We start from the raw sequence: 16,320 nt of genomic DNA on the forward strand, positions 1-16,320 counted from the left end.
TCTCTCTCTCTCTCTCTCTCTCTCTCTCTCTCTCTCTGTCTCTGTCTCCCAGGCCCTGCCTCTCTCTCTCTCTCTGGCTCCCGGGCCCTGCCTCTCAGCCTCTCTGTTTCCCGGGCTTTCTCCCAGGCCCTGCCTCTCTATCTCTCTATCTTTCTGGCTCCCAGGCCATGCCTAGGGCATTGGCGGTCACGAAATTTCGTCAGCCAGTGATTGTCATGCAAATAACTGTCGGTCTCATGGTAATTGAGCGTTAATGAACATAAACACATTTAGCATCTCCTGTCTTCCGGATGCATATCATCCTTTATCGGTGCTGTGGTACTGCGTAGTAACAAACATAGTCGTCTACCACTTAGGAAACATGTTGTTATATAAAATGTACATTCAATGAGACTACAATTTGAATTAATTAATTAACTTATTTCGAATGCAAACATGTGCAACAGAAGTGGTTGCATAATTATCTATGCAGAAAGTGTACTGTGAACCATTGTACATGGTCCTTGAATTATTAGGATTTATTTTTATAAAATAAAGTGTATGTTTTCTGGAGAGCAAAAAAGTTTAACCAAAATATTCATCTGAATGCACAGAACATCACTGTGGGCCATGCAGTATTCATGTTGAGTCACTGGGCCATGCAATATTAATGTTGAGTCACTGTGGGCCATGCAATATTCATGTTGAGTCACTGTGGGCCATGCAATATTCATGTTGAGTCACTGTGGGCAATGCAATATTCATGTTGAGTCACTGTGGGCCATGCAATATTCATGTATAAGTCACTGTGGGCCATGCAAGATTCATGTATAAGTCACTGTGGGCCATGCAAGATTCATGTACAAGTCACTGTGGGCCTTGCCCTGCATTAATGAGAGAAATTACACTTTCTGTATCCTGCAAATGCTTTGAACTTTGGCACAAGTGGTGTGAGAGCCACTCTGAGACACTGGTGCAGGTGTTCATTGGTGGGCCTGGTGCGGTGTTTGTTTGTAATAAAGTTCATTGTGGAGAAGGCTGATTCACAGCTGTATGTGGAGCCAAACATGGTCGGGATGTACGGTGCCAGTCTCCTGAGAACAGGGACATCAGCTGCAGGCACCGTCTTTCCCCAGAAAGTGACAGGGTCACAATCCCCAGCCTGGTCCTTCAAAGACACATTTTCTTGCAGCTTAATTAAATTATTATTAAACCTTTATTTAACCAGGAAGGGCTCATTGAGATTTAAAATCTCTTTTTCAAGAGCGTCCTAGCCAAGATAGGCAGCACCAGTTAATCAACTCCATTTGCAGTGATGCAACATCTACCCATCTGAAGATCTGTTTTGCTTCTTCTGACAACTTTGTCACATTTGTGACCAAGAAGGGGTTCTGTAGGAAATCAATATGGTTGGGAACATCTTTGTCTCCCTGCGTTTGCACCAAAAGATTGGGGAAGTGGACAAGTTCTCCCTGGAGAGCATTCTTGAAAAGCTCCAATTTCTTCTGGAAAGCCTGGACTGCTCTTATCATATCACACACTGTGTTGTCCCATCCCTGTAGCTTAACATTCAGTTTATTAAGGTGTGATGTAATGTCTGTCAAAAACGCAACTGTTTCCATCTTCTCCTCATCTTCCAAAAACTCAGAAAACCAAGTTGCCTTGTCACCCTTTTGCTCTGATAAGAAAGCTTTGATGACCTCCTGAATGGCCCAAAAGCGTTCCAAAACCCTGCCTTTGCTGAACCATCTGACGTTGCTGTGCAGTAGTAAGTCATCAAAACTGGTATTGGCCTCTGTCAGAATGCCTCGTAGCAGGCGGTGTTGTAGGGATGATGTTGCTCTCAAAAGGTTGATCAGTTTCATCATCGTTGTCATGACCTCAGAATTCTGTTTTTCCAAACTGGTACACAGGACAGATTGATGGATGATGATGCGGTGATATGATGTCAGGTCAGGGTGGTCCTCTTTTTTGTTTGGGGTTGATCTCCAATTGTTACCTCTGATTGGAGATCATATTTATGTAGGGGGTTTTCCATTTGTATGCCGTGGGTAGTTGTTTCCGTTTAGTCTAACTGTACCTGACGGGACTGTTGTTGGTCGTTTTTTTAAATTTTTTTGTTAAAGTGTCTTCATTAAAGAATTAAGAATGAGCACTATCCACGCTGCATCTTGGTCTCCATTCAACGACCCCTGTGACAGAACTACCCACCATAAAAGGACCAAGCAGCGTGAGAAAAAGTACTTGGAGTCGTGGACTTGGGAGGAAATATTAGATGGAAAAGGACCCTGGAGCCAGGCTGGGGAGTATAGTCGCCCGAAGGAGGAATTAGAGGAAGCCAAGAGGGAGCGACGATACTACGAAGCGCTATATCCACCAATAATCAAGGTGGAGAGGCAGCCCCATAATTATGTTTTTTGGGTGGTGGCATAAGGGGAGTTTGTCGACATCAGGGGGAGCCCTAATCTAACTTCCCGTGCCTATCGGAGAGAGCAGTGGAGCAGACAGAAGCCAGTCAAGGAGTCAAGTGCGAGAATCCGAAGAGAAGTACTGGCTGAAAGAGCAGGGCGGAGCGGGCGTGCTGAGGAGCGAGCGATGAGTTAGTGTGGTGCGCACTATATCGCCCATACGCACTCACAGCCCGGTGCGGTCGGTGCAAGCTCCTCGCCGGTGTAGGGCAAAGATGGTCATTGAACCCGGAAGGAGTAGGCCTGCTCAGCATGCCAGGTCTCCAGTTCGCCTACATAGCCCGGTACGTCCTGTTCCTGCTCCCTGCACTCGTCTTGAGGTGCGTGTTGCCAGTCTGGCGCCACCTAAGCCAGTTCCACGCATCAGACCTCCAGTGCGCATACCCAGTCCGGAGTGTCCTGTTCCTGCTCCCTGCACAAGTCCTGAGGTGCGTGTTACCAGTCTGGCGCCACCTAAGCCAGTACCACGCATCAAGTCTTCAGTACGTATCCATAACCCAGTACGGCCGGTGCCTGCTTTGAGCACTCGGTCCCCAGTGCGTCTCCCCAGTCCGGTGAGACCGGTTCCTGCGCCACGTTCAGTATGCATCCATAACCCGGTACGGCCGGTGCCTGCTGTGAGCACTCGGCCCTTAGTGCGTCTCCCCAGTCAGGAGCCTCCAGCGACGCTCCCCAGCCCGCAGCCTCCAGCGACGCTCATCAGCCCGGAGCCTTCAGCGGTGGTCTGCGGCCCAGGACCTTCAGCGGCGGTCTGCGGCCCAGGGCCTTCAGCGGCGGTCTGCGGCCCAGGGCCTTCAGCCCAGATCCTCCAGCGGCGGCTTGGAGGTTGGAACCTCCAGCAGTGGTCTACAGCACAGTGATTCCAGTAAGGATCTACAGTCCGATTCCTCCAATAATGATCCACCGGCCTATGTTACAGAAGCGGAGGGATCTGCGGGCGGAATGGAGGTTACGCCCTGCGCCAGAGCCACCTCCGTTTCTGGAGGATCGGGAGAAGAGGAAGGTTCTGGGTGGAGCACATGAGCAGCCATAGACTTTTGTCGCCCTCCCTACCTTCCCCTTGTGTTTTTGTGGTTGTTGTGTTGGGGGGGGGTTGTGTGCAGTCGGGGTCTGCACCTTTGTGGGGGGGGGGTTACTGTCACGTCCTGACCATTGTAAGAAGTCATTTTTCTATAGTAGATGGGTCAGGGCGTGGCAGGGGGTGTTTGGTTGGTTGTCTGGGTTGCTTTGGGTTCTAGGGTTTCTATTTCTATGTCGGGTTTTGTTTGGGGTTGATCTCCAATTGGAGGCAGCTGCTTCTTGTTGCCTCTGATTGGAAATCATATTTATGTAGGGGGTTTTCCATTTGTATGCCGTGGGTTGTTAACGGCTTTCTTGTTTTGTATTTCAAGTTTATTGTATATTGCATTCGTTTCACGATTGAATAAAAGATGTGGAACTACGAACATGCTGCGTATTGGTCCGATCCTTCTGAAAGCCCTGACAGGTGCATTCTGAATGGCCTCATCAAGTTGTGAAGTTAAATCTTCAGCTAATATTTCAGTTGTCCTCATTGCTGTGGAATCTGACAGTGGGATCTTTTCCATGAGCTCATCTTTTAGTTTACCTTCAAGCAAGGTGTCAGCAACTTCACACATGCATTCTTTTACCATCTCAGCGTCTGAAAATGTTTTGGTGTTTTCCCAAAACCCAATCTATCCTCAGTGAACACTCCATTGCATGTTGTTGGGTTGTTAGTGAATTGACAAGGACTTTGGTGGACCTCTCATGCTGGGATCTGAGTTGGTTAATCTTGTTTGTTCTCACCTCCATGTTCAGGGGATACTTCTGATCCAATGTACTATGCCTGGTGTCATAATGGCACTTAAGATTGGCACTTTTCACGAGAGCTATGGACTCACTGCATATCAGACACATTGGTTTTGTGCTAGTTGCGGAGAGAATGAGTAAATACTGTTCCGTCCACTCGTCTGAATGAATATATGGTTTTCAGAGTCAACTTTTCTTTTTTTAGAACAAGCCATATTAACAAATATACTTGTAACTAACCTCCTTCTATCTGTAATATTTGCATAGATGTCAGCATGATTCGAGGGACAATAGAGTGATGAGTACCAGGCAGTTAGCAAGTTTGGTAGGCTAGCATCAGAGCTTGGAGAAGCCTAATTTCCATGACTAAACGGTCACATGGAATTTGACTGCCTTCATGACTAGTGACTGCCGGTGTGGCAGTAATATGGTCACCACAACAGCCCTAGCTATGCCTCTCAGCCGCTCTGCCTCTCAGGCTCTGCTTCCCAGGCCTTGCCTCTCTGTCTCTGTCTCGTAGGCCCTGCCTCTTAGCCTCTCTGTCTCCCAGGTCCTGCCTCTCAGGCTCTGCCTCCGGGCCCCTCATCCCCTCTGTCTCCCAGGCCCTGCCTCTCAGGCTCTGCCTCCCGGGCCCCTCATCCCCTCTGTCTCCCAGGCCCTGCCTCTCAGGCTCTGCCTCCCAGACCCTGTCTCTCAGCCTCTTGAGGGTGTAGTGAGATAACTGATGGGTTGGACAATACTCTTCTCATCAATTATCTTTAAAAAAAGCGTATACTCAAACTGGAAATCAGCCAATCCTCCATCGTTCACGCAATGGAAAATGCTTTATTATCTAATAATTGAAAGAGTGTGGGCGACGGAGAGAAACAAAATAGTACAGTTTGAGAACGTGACAGAAAGTGATGCGGGCGCCGGAGATAAGAGTGGGGGACTAGTGGGTCTGGGTAGGGGTGATGTAGTAATGTTTGTGTTTTTATGTGTATTGTTTATCAAATATTTTAAAACATCTTATAAAAATGAAATAATAATAATGTTTAATACAAAAATAGATTAGAAAACAAAGATTTGTATTGTTAAACGTGACTGCTAGTGTCAGCTGGCTAGCTAGAGTGGGAAAGTTAGCTGGTCCGGCTGTTGGACATACTGTTTACGTTTCACCACGCAGACTACGTTCATACAATGTTATTGATTACTGCATTGTTGAGTTTAGAGCTTGCAAGAAAGGCATTTCACTGTACTTGTCCATGTGACGTTAAAACTTGAAACTTGAATCCCCCCCCCCAGGCTTCATTGAAAATGAATGGACCATCCTCTCCGCCGTGCATCATACCGGCTGTATTTCTGTATTTTGAAAGTTATATATCTTGAGAACGTGATTGCTGATATGCAAAACATTTGGACTATATCAACAATGGACGAATGAAACTAATACCGAAAGATAGTTTTTGGGTAGAGTTTTCCTTTAAGGCCTCTCTGCCTCCTAGACCCTGCCTCTCAGCTTCTCGGGCCCTCCCTGCTCTGTCCTCTGGGTGGACACTGGGCTGAGGGCATCACAGACTTATAGCCACATGACTACCCATGAAAACATTTATGGAATGTCCTGTGTTCTTTAGCGGAGCACATCCTAAAATGCTTCCCAGGTGCTGGATTGAGTAAGCACTTCTAAAAAAGCAAAGTTTTGACCTGCAATGAGCATCATTGGTTAAGTCTTGGTATGTCCTCTGTGACAGCAAATGGTAACGCCAGAATATAATTCTGTGTGCGAGAGATAGACATGCTGGTGTTCTGGCTGTGGAGGGCAGTGTTAAGTGGTGGCATCTATAATGTGTGTGTAATGTGTGGGTGTGTGTGGGTGCTCGTGTGGGTGTGTTTCAGGCTGAACCCTGGCCTGGTGTAGTGATATGACCTAGGGGTAGGGTCGCAAAGCTACCGGTAATATACCAAAATTACCGGAATCATCTGTAATCTGTCGCAATCTATGGAAACTTTGGTAATTTATAATTGAATAACTTTTTTAAAGTGTATAAATTTTTTATATCTGTGTCCATATTGTCCATGAGTTTCTAGAGCAGGGACCTCATGTCACCTGATAACATTTTATTTATTCCTTGAAAGTTACCAAAATGCAGGTAGTTTACTAGTAAACTTCAAAAGTTTTCAGTGATATAGCCTCTCTGTGCAACCCTACCCAGGGGGAACAGAGTGTAGGCAGCAGGCCCTGATACACAGAAGGTTGGTGGCACCTCAATTGGGGGGGACGGGCTCGTGTTAATGGCTGGAGAGGAATGAGTGGAATGCTATCTAATACATCAAGCACATGGTTACCATGTATTTGACCCCAGTCCATTTACACAGCTCCAGACATTATGAGCTGTCCTCCCCTCAGCAGCCTCCACTCTACTATACTTTGTAATTGTGAATGCCTGTGTGTCTGAATGACCCTGGTATTATGAAAGGCGCAGGAAGATGGGAGAAAAGACTTAAATCATACACCACAGTGGAATCGCCATCAGCACTATATTTGAATATGTAACTTGATTACAGTCCTTTTTTGTTAGTTGCATTTTAATAAGCTTGCTGAATCTCATGTCATGTTAAATCTTTGTGGAATCACATGGTTCTATTAGGGAATCTTACAGTTAAACACAGATTGAATCAGTGGCCATTATTGATGTAATGTATTTCAATCAATAGGAATATTCGATCAAAGGCCAGAATCTGCCATTGGATTTCAATCTAAAGTTCCAGGGAGATGCTCTTCATCCAGGTGATAGAGGGAATATGCTGTGCAGGGCAGACAGAGTGCATAATGTGCTGGACCCATCCATAGCCACCACAACATGTCATCAATATACACAGTGATGAGCACAGAATCAGCTGACCCAGTCCACTCTGCTCACACTGTTCCCTTCACCACACACACAAGCACGCCGCATGCACGGAAGCACACACGTTATCACCACAGCTTTTCTCATCACATAGCTGACAGTGGTGATTACGATGATGAGGATGTGAATGGTACTACATGGGGGGAATCACTTCAACTGGAGGATTACAGTAGAGCCAGGCCTTGTTACCCAGGTAACAGGTCACGTAACCCTGGGTGACAGGTGTAATCCCTGGGGTGAGGATCATCTGGGGGGACACTAAGGAGCAGTGACATCACAGGGGGATTGCGTCATTGTCCCAGGTGGTGGCGGTGACCCAATGAGTCATTGTCTTTATCAGAGCTGTGTTACTCACCAATACAGCTGCAGTACTGGCCTGAGATACAGTTGCCACATAAAGGCTTTTGGATACTTGAGAGAATGTTTAGAATCCTAAACAACCTGCCCAGTGTTCTTTAAAGTACAAATTAACAAAAAGCCAAACAGCCACACTGGTTAATGATTATGTCTAATGTTTCTTCTCTCTCTCTGGTTGTTGTGTGACAGTTTCGATGTGGACAACGGCACATCGTCGGGGCGCAGCCCACTGGACCCCATGGCCAGCCCGGGGTCTGGGCTCATACTGCAGGGCAACTTTGTCCACAGTCAGCGGAGAGAGTCCTTCCTCTACCGCTCCGACTCGGACTATGACCTGTCACCCAAGTCCATGTCCAGAAACTCCTCCATCGCCAGTGACATGTGAGTGTTCCTTTCTCCAGCTGCCTCTCTGTTCACACTCAGTCTCACACTCTCTCTCGTTCTATTTCAGTCGATCATAGCTCACCTATTGCCGCCCCCCATCCACACACACACATTATCTTTCTACACATGCATTACTATTTCTCACACTGAAGAGATGGAGTGTTTTCACAGGGGTTATTTAACTGTTACCCTGGAGGTCCAGCTGTTACCCTGGGGGCCTACTGTTACCCTGGGGGCCAACTGTTACCCTGGGGGCCAACTGTTACTCTGGGGGCCAACTGTTACCCTGGGGGCCAACTGTTACTCTGGGGGCCAACTGTTACCCTGGAGGTCCAGCTGTTACCCTGGGGGCCTACTGTTACCCTGGGGGCCAACTGTTACTCTGGGGGCCAACTGTTACCCTGGGGGCCTACTGTTACCCTGGGGGCCAACTGTTACTCTGGGGGCCAACTGTTACCCTGGGGGCCAACTGTTACCCTGGGGGCCAACTGTTACTCTGGGGGCCAACTGTTACCCTGGGGGCCAACTGTTACCCTGGGGGCCAAATGTTACTCTGGAGGCCAACTGTTACTCTGAGGGCCAACTGTTACCCTGGGGGCCAACTGTTACCCTGGGGGCCAACTGTTACCCTGGGGGCCAATTGTTACCCTGAGGGCCAAATGTTACTCTGGAGGCCAACTGTTACTCTGAGGGCCAACTGTTACTCTGGGGCTTATGATTGATGTACAGTAAAATTAGAAACCGATGTCTTTGCTATCTAACACTGACATGAATCCCAAACACAGTATATTGGACTAAATGACTTGGTTTTCTAGGGAAATAAACATAGGGAACATAGATGTCTCTAAGGAAATAATTTACTGACAGAATCTTATTGAAATTTCTTTGGTGCCTCTATGTAAACAGTTCTGTCTGCAGATTAAAAAAAAAAAATCCTGCTGGGTACTAGCTAACACAAACCAGTGTTAGGGGCTGGGGGGAGGGAAGACAGGAGGAGAGGGAAGCTGGAATGCAACCTCTAGCCTAATCTCTCTCTCCCTCCCTCCCCACTCGTTCTCTCTCTCTCACGCTCTCTCTCAATTCAATTTAAGGGGCTTTATTGACATGTGAAACATCTCTCTATCTCACTCCCTCTATCTCTTTCGCTTGTCCTCTTTTTCAAGCTCTGTAAAAGTATTTTCCCCTTTACTGAAAAGGGATGATATAGAAGAATGTTATGGAGAAATAGAGGATTGAGATTGCCTCTGTAATAGTTTACTAGTTTACTTCTATAACCATAACTACTACTGCTACTAATGAAATGCCAGTGATACAATAGTATCACAACCTTGGAGCAGGTGATTTTTCTTCATGTCTATTTCTTCCTCCTATTCCCGCCCTCCCTCTTTCTCTAAGTTCAGAGGGCAGTGTTTGTGGCACATTCCACCCTAGTCTCCTAGGATGACAGGGCATGATGCCACCCCCCTTACTTTGTGCCCTCAGACTTGTGGCAGCACAGGAAGTGGGTGGGGATTGGGGGATAAAGTGAGGAGGGGTTGGGGGGATTGCACACTGTTTTACACCCACAGGAATCACCAGGGAGACAGTAATTTAGAAGGAGAGGAGGAAAGAGTTTTCTTGCGGTCATTGTGACCAGTGTCAGAGTTTAGGAGCTGCCGTGCGAGTCATAGGCAGGTTTTTCAGAGAACCGGGTGGTCCACTCTATTGGCACGTTCCTGGCTTGTGGTAAAAAGTTAAAGTGCATAGAGTCAATGAAGAAGCAGATATGTTTATAGATATATCCATAATATAGCCTAGTAGACTTGCCATATATCCATGTTACACGTACTGCCATAACATGGCTGGAGTCATTTCCTCTTTGTCACCGAGCGGGTGGAAATTTGAAGGTCATGTTTAGATCTGTGTATAAAAGTGTGTCCAGGTGTGTCAAAAAATAAAATGTAACCTCTCTTTATCTTGGTCTCTTTTTGCAGTCATGGCGACGATATGATTGTAACACCATTTGCACAGGTGAGCAATGGCACACATGCTAATAAACAAGTTGTATTGTGTTGTTTTGCTGCCTAATTCCTTGGGGAAACCACAGTAGAGTATGTTATCATGATATTGTGCAATAGACACAGGCCCATTGTTCGATCACTGTTCAAACGTGTGAGATTATTTTGAGGGCTTTAATGTTAATCTGTCCTGATCTCCTTCAGGTTCTGGCCAGTCTAAGAACTGTACGGAATCATTTTGCTGCATTAAGCAATTGTTCACAAGACAGAGCGTCCAACAAGTAAGTCCTCAGAAGCATACACTGTGTACACAATGAATCTGTATTTACTGCTGTGTAGTAGTCTAGAGCAAGGCAATCAAATAACCAATTTATTGCCAAATATTAGTGTTGTTTTTCTTTTTTGGGACTATATATGTAATTATATGATGATATCTCCAAATGAAGTCTCCTGCTATGGTGTTTTGTTAAAAATGGCTTCAGTATTCCCCATGCCATCTCTCTTTGGTCTGCGCGTTATTCCGCCAGGCACTTGCTGCTGCTGCATTTTACACAATGTGGTGGAGAAGACGTGAATGTCACTCCTTTGCTGTAGTTCTCCCCCTACTGTTCTTGCCTGGGACTACAACAACACTCAGTAAAGGTGCACCCCCTGCCATATTGCTCTTGTTCAACGTGAGATCTGTGATGAATGAGGACTGATTCAGCTGAACAGGGAACAGTGCAGTATATTGACCTCTGTTAGTGAGACAAAGAGGAGGAGAAAGAGAGGGGGAAGATAGATAGGAGGAGTTCGATAGGGGAGAGATAGGAGGTAGTGCAGTAGTGTTGTTTTGGGAGGAGATGTATCAATGTGTGTTTTGTTTCTCCCCACATCAGGAGATCACCCATGTGTAATCCACCACCCATCACCAAGACCACCTTCACAGGTACGCTGATAGTCTTTAAGTGTGGTGTGTGTGTGTGTGTGTGTGTGTGTGTGTGTGTGTGTGTGTGTGTGTGTGTGTGTGTGTGTGTGTGTGTGTGTGTGTGTGTGTGTGTGTGTGTGTGTGTACTGTATGAATATGTTGATACAATTGAAAGGAGGGAGAGAAAATGCTCTACCGTTCTACAGCAATATTGTCCATTCTATCAGCTGTGGAAAAGGCAAGAGGCCTTGATGATGGTGTCATGGCATTCTGATATGACAGATGGGGGGATGGGAACTGTCAGACCAGAGACAGAGGATGATGACACAGACATCCTTTAGGGGGAGCCAAACAATAGGACACTGGATAAAAGCCGTCCATGTTTAGAAGAGATACGCCTCTAGGTACAGTATAGCACAACGGGAAGCAAAAACCATATAGGCTGCAGGACAGTGGTTAGCAACCCTGGTACAGTACGACCAGCAGGACTTGTGGTCTGTCTGTCTGTCTGTCTGTCTGTCTGTCTGTCTGTCTGTCTGTCTGTCTGTCTGTCTGTCTGTCTGTCTGTCTGTCTGTCTGTCTGTCTGTCTGTCTGTCTGTCTGTCTGTCTGTCTGTCTGTCTGTCTGTCTCTCGGTCTCTCAGTCTCTCAGTCTGTCACTCAGCCTTGTGTGTAAAGGCTTCTGTGCCCATATGCTGTCAGGCGCCATGCTCCATCCCCTGACTGATAGCTCATAGCCAGTCCCTACATTCCACACAGCCCTATGGGATCCTGCTATCATCATGTCGCTACATTCCACACAGCCCTATGGGATCCTGCTAGCATCATGTCGCTACATTCCTCACAGCCCTATGGGATCCTGCTAGCATCAGGTTGCTGCTGTACGTCTGTGGGTGTGCTTAGCCGGACAGTGTGACACCTCACCTTTCACGACCCACTGTAGCAGTGACCTGGGTATACAGTGATAGGAGGTCAGACATCTAAATCAGTGTGTCTAACAAACACACCATGAAAGGGACCGGGAATTCACAAACAATATACTTTATTTAATATATATATATATATATATATTTTCACCTTTATTTAACCAGGTAGGCTAGTTGAGAACAAGTTCTCATTTGCAACTGCGACCTGGCCAAGATAAAGCATAGCAATTCGACACATACAACAACACAGAGTTACACATGGAATAAACAAAACATACAGTCAATAATACAGTAGAAAAAAAGAAGTCTATATACAGTGAGTGCAAATGAGGTAAGATAAGGGAGATAAGGAAATAAATAGGCCATGGTGGCGAAGTAATTACAATATAGCAATTAAACACTAGAATGGTAGATGTGCAGAAGATGAATGTGCAAGTAGAGGTACTGGGGTGCAAAGGAGCAAGATAAATAAAATAAATACAGTAAGGGGATGAGGTAGATAGATGGGCTGTTTAAAGATGGGCTATGTACAGGTGCAGTGATCTGTGAGATGCTGTGACAGCTGGTGCTTAAAGCTAGTGAGAGAGATATGGGTCTCCAGCTTCAGAGATTTTTGCAGTTCGTTCCAGTCATTGGCAGCAGAGAACTGGAAGGAAAGGCGACCAAAGGAGGAATTGGCTTTGGGGGTGACAAGTGAGATATACCTGCTGGAGCGCATGCTACGGGTGGGTGCTGCTATGGTGACCAGTGAGCTGAGATAAGGCGGGGCTTTACCTACCAGAGACTTGTAGATAACCTGTAGCCAGTGGGTTTGGCGACGAGTATGAAGTGAGGGCCAACCAACGAGAGCGTACAGGTCGCAGTGGTGGGTAGTGTATGGGGCTTTGGTGACAAAACGGATGGCACTGTGATAGACTGCATCCAATTTGTTGAGTAGAGTGTTGGAGGCTATTTTATTGATGACATTGCCAAAGTAGAGGATCGGTAGGATGGTCAGTTTTACGAGGGTATGTTTGGCAGCATGAGTGAAGGATGCTTTGTTGCGATATAGGAAGCCGATTCTTGATTTAATTTTGGATTGGAGATGCTTAATGTGAGTCTGGAAGGAGAGTTTACAGTCTAACCAGACACCTAGGTATTTGTAGTTGTCCATGTATTCTAAGTCAGAGCCGTCCAGAGTAGTGATGCTGGACGGGTGGGCAGGTGCGAGCAGTGATCGATTGAATAGCATGCATTTAGTTTTACTTGCATTTAAGAGCAGTTGGAGGCCACGGAAGGAGAGTTGTATGGCATTGAAGCTCGTCTGAAGGTTAGTTAACACAGTGTCCAAAGAGGGGCCAGAAGTATATGGGACCTACTAAATTCCTGTTAGTAGGTCCTGTAATAAGTCCCAAACTCTGGTAGTAGGTCCTGTAGTAGGTCCCATACTCTGATAGTAGGTCCTGTAGTAGGTCCCATTCTCTTATAGTAGGTTCCATGCTCTGTTAGTAGGTCCTGTAGTATGTCCCATACTCTGATAGTAGGTCCCATACTTTGCCAGTAGGTCCCATACTCTGATAGTAGGTCCCATACTTTGCCAGTAGGTCCCATACTCTGATTGCCAGTCCCATACTCTGCCAGTAGGTCCCATACTCTGCCAATAGATCCCATACTCTGTTAGCAGGTCCCATACTCTGTCAGTAGTTCCCATACTCTGTCAATAGGTCCCATACTCTGATAGTAGGTCACATGCTCTGTTAGAAGGTCCCATACTCTGACAGTAGTTCCTGTAGTAGGTCCCATACTCTGTTAGTATGTCCCATACTTTACCAGTAGGTCCCATACTCTGATAGTAGGTCCCATACTTTACCAGTAGGTCCCATACTCTGATAGTAGGTCCAGTAGTAGGTCCCATACTCTGCCAGTAGGTCCCATACTCTGCCAGTAGTTCCTGTAGTAGGTCCCATGCTCTGTTAGTAGGTCCCATACTCTGATAGTAGGTTCCATACTCTGTTAGTAGGTCCTGTAGTAGGTCCCATACTCTGGTAGTAGGTCCTGTAGTAGGCCCCATACTCTGTTAGTAGGTCCTGTAGTAGGTCCCATACTCTGATAGTAGGTCCCATACTCTGGTAGTAGGTCGTGTAGTATGTCCCATTCTCTGGTAGTAGGTCCCATACTCTGTTAGTAGGTCATGTAGTAGGTTCCATACTTTGCCAATAGATCCCATACTCTGTTAGTAGGTCCCATACTCTTCCAATAGATCCCATACTCTGTTTGCAGGTCCCATACTCTGTTAGTAGGTCCAATACTCTGTCAGTAGATCCCATACTCTCTCAATAGGTCCCATACTCTGATAGTAGATCCCATGCTCTGTGAGTAGGTCCTGTAGTAGGTCCCATACTCTGGTAGTAGGTCCTGTAGTAGGTCCCATGCTCTGTGAGTAGGTCCTGTAGTAGGTCCCATACTCTGGTAGTAGGTCCTGTAGTAGGTCCCATACTCTGGTAGTAGGTCCTGTAGTAGGACCCATTCTCTCTTAGTAGGTCCCGTAGTAAGTCCCATACTCTGGTAGTAGGACCCATACTCTGTTTGTAGGTCCCATAGTAGGTCCCATACTCTGATAGTAGGTCCCATGCTCTGTCAGTACGTCCCATACTCTGCCAATAGATCCCATACTCTGTTAGTCGGTCCCATACTCTGCCAGTAGGTCCCATACTCTGCCAGTAGGTCCCATACTCTGCCAGTAGGTCCCATACTCTGCCAATAGATCCCATACTCTGTTAGTCGGTCCCATACTCTGCCAGTAGGTCCCATACTCTGCCAGTAGGTCCCATACTCTGCCAGTAGGTCCCATACTCTGCCAGTAGGTCCCATACTCTGCCAATGGATCCCGTTCTCTGTTAGTAGGTCCCATTCTCTGCCAGTAAGTCCCATACTCTGATAGTAGGTCCTGTAGTAGGTCCCATACTCTTCCAGTAGGTCCCATACTCTGTTAGTAGGTCCCATACTTTGCCAATAGATCCCATACTCTGTTAGTAGGTCCCATATTCTGATAGTAGGTCCCATACTCTGCCAATAGATCCTCTACTCTGTTAGTAGGTCCCATGCTCTGATAGTAGGTCCTGTAGTAGGTCCCATACTCTGATAGTAGGTCCTGTAGTAGGTCCCATATTCTGGTAGTAGGTCCCATACTCTGATAGTAGGTCCTGTAGTAGGTCCCATACTCTGTCAGTAGGTTCTATACTCTGATAGTAGGTCCCATACTCTGTTAGTAGGTCCTGTAGTAGATCCCATACTCTGTCAGTAGGTTCTATACTCTGATAGTAGGTCCCATACTCTGTTAGTAGGTCCTGTAGTAGGTCCCATACTCTGTCAGTAGGTTCTATACTCTGATAGTAGGTCCCATACTCTGTTAGTAGGTCCCATACTCTGTTAGTAGGTCCTGTAGTAGATCCCATACTCTGTCAGTAGGTTCTATACTCTGATAGTAGGTCCCATACTCTGTTAGTAGGTCCTGTAGTAGGTCCCATACTCTGTCAGTAGGATCTATACTCTGATAGTAGGTCCCATACTCTGTTAGTAGGTCCCATACTCTGATAGTAGGTCCCATACTCTGTTAGTAGGTCCCATACTCTGTCATATAGGTCCCATACTCTGTCAGTATGTCCTGTATTAGGCCCCGTACTCTGTTAGTAGGTCCCATACTCTGTCTCATAGTCTGCTCTTGTCACACTCAGGGTATTGTAGATCTCCTATGCATGCCCTTTTCCTTTCTATCCTCCTCTCTCACAAACACATATCCAAGCTAGAATACAAGCTAGCCCTGTTAAAACAATATGCATGTGTGAAATACCAAACCCAAATACAGTATGCTCAAGTGAAAGGTGACATGACATTCAAAACATCATTTTCTCACACAACACTCTCCTATCTACCCTGGAACATGCGTAGAACACAGTGTATGATGAATTGATGACATTGCACTATATTTAGAACTGATCAGAGTGCATCCATTATGGGCTATAAAAGAAAGCTTGAGTCATCAGCTTGTTGTTTGAGTGTATTGACTACTTGTAATTCATGCAGGGGTCTGTGCTGGCCAGGCAGTGCCATCCTGTTGAGACAGACAATAAGGAGGGGATTTATAACAGTCTAAATGGGACATAGAGCGGCCAGTGGGGCATTAGATGAGCCCTGCCATGAGTCCCACATGACATTATGCTGGTCTCTTCCACATTTGTCCCCATCCCTTCCATCTCTATCACTTAGTTTATCAGACATCTCTCCATCGATTGGTTGGTGTTTGAAGATGGCTAATTTTAGAGCGGGCTAAGAATAGACTGATGAGCAGAATAGACCAATGAGGAGTGATGTAGGTGTATGAACTCTGAGCTCTGAGAGACGATAGTGCTGGTCTAGTAGTAAGCAACCTGCTGTGATCCAGACTAGGTGGTGAGGGAGTAAAAACAGTTGTCACTTTATTCATTCTGATCTGATGTGCTTCACTTAATAGGGACAGACTGCATCCTGGATAATTGCATTGTTGTTATCATAGTAGTTATAGAAGAACAACATGGTATAAGGGACAAAGTATTGCCATGTAATAATATAATTTTTTTGCATATCCCAT

General features: G+C 46.2%; 1 protein-coding gene across 2 annotated transcripts in view; it reads left to right on the forward strand.

Annotated features, from left to right (window-relative positions):
* The window catches only part of LOC106585720 (cAMP-specific 3',5'-cyclic phosphodiesterase 4D), a 60,618-nt gene that overhangs the window by 17,626 nt on the left and 26,672 nt on the right, over window positions 1-16,320 (forward strand). For both annotated transcript variants that reach the window (XM_014172261.2, XM_014172263.2), the window contains exons 2-5: window positions 7,691-7,882; window positions 9,859-9,895; window positions 10,087-10,163; window positions 10,761-10,810. In XM_014172261.2, the coding sequence (XP_014027736.1) occupies window positions 7,691-7,882; window positions 9,859-9,895; window positions 10,087-10,163; window positions 10,761-10,810 (356 nt within the window). The remainder of the gene's footprint in view (window positions 1-7,690; window positions 7,883-9,858; window positions 9,896-10,086; window positions 10,164-10,760; window positions 10,811-16,320) is intronic.

This window comes from Salmo salar, chromosome ssa24 (genome assembly GCF_905237065.1).
Source record: "Salmo salar chromosome ssa24, Ssal_v3.1, whole genome shotgun sequence".
Taxonomy (NCBI): domain Eukaryota; kingdom Metazoa; phylum Chordata; class Actinopteri; order Salmoniformes; family Salmonidae; genus Salmo; species Salmo salar.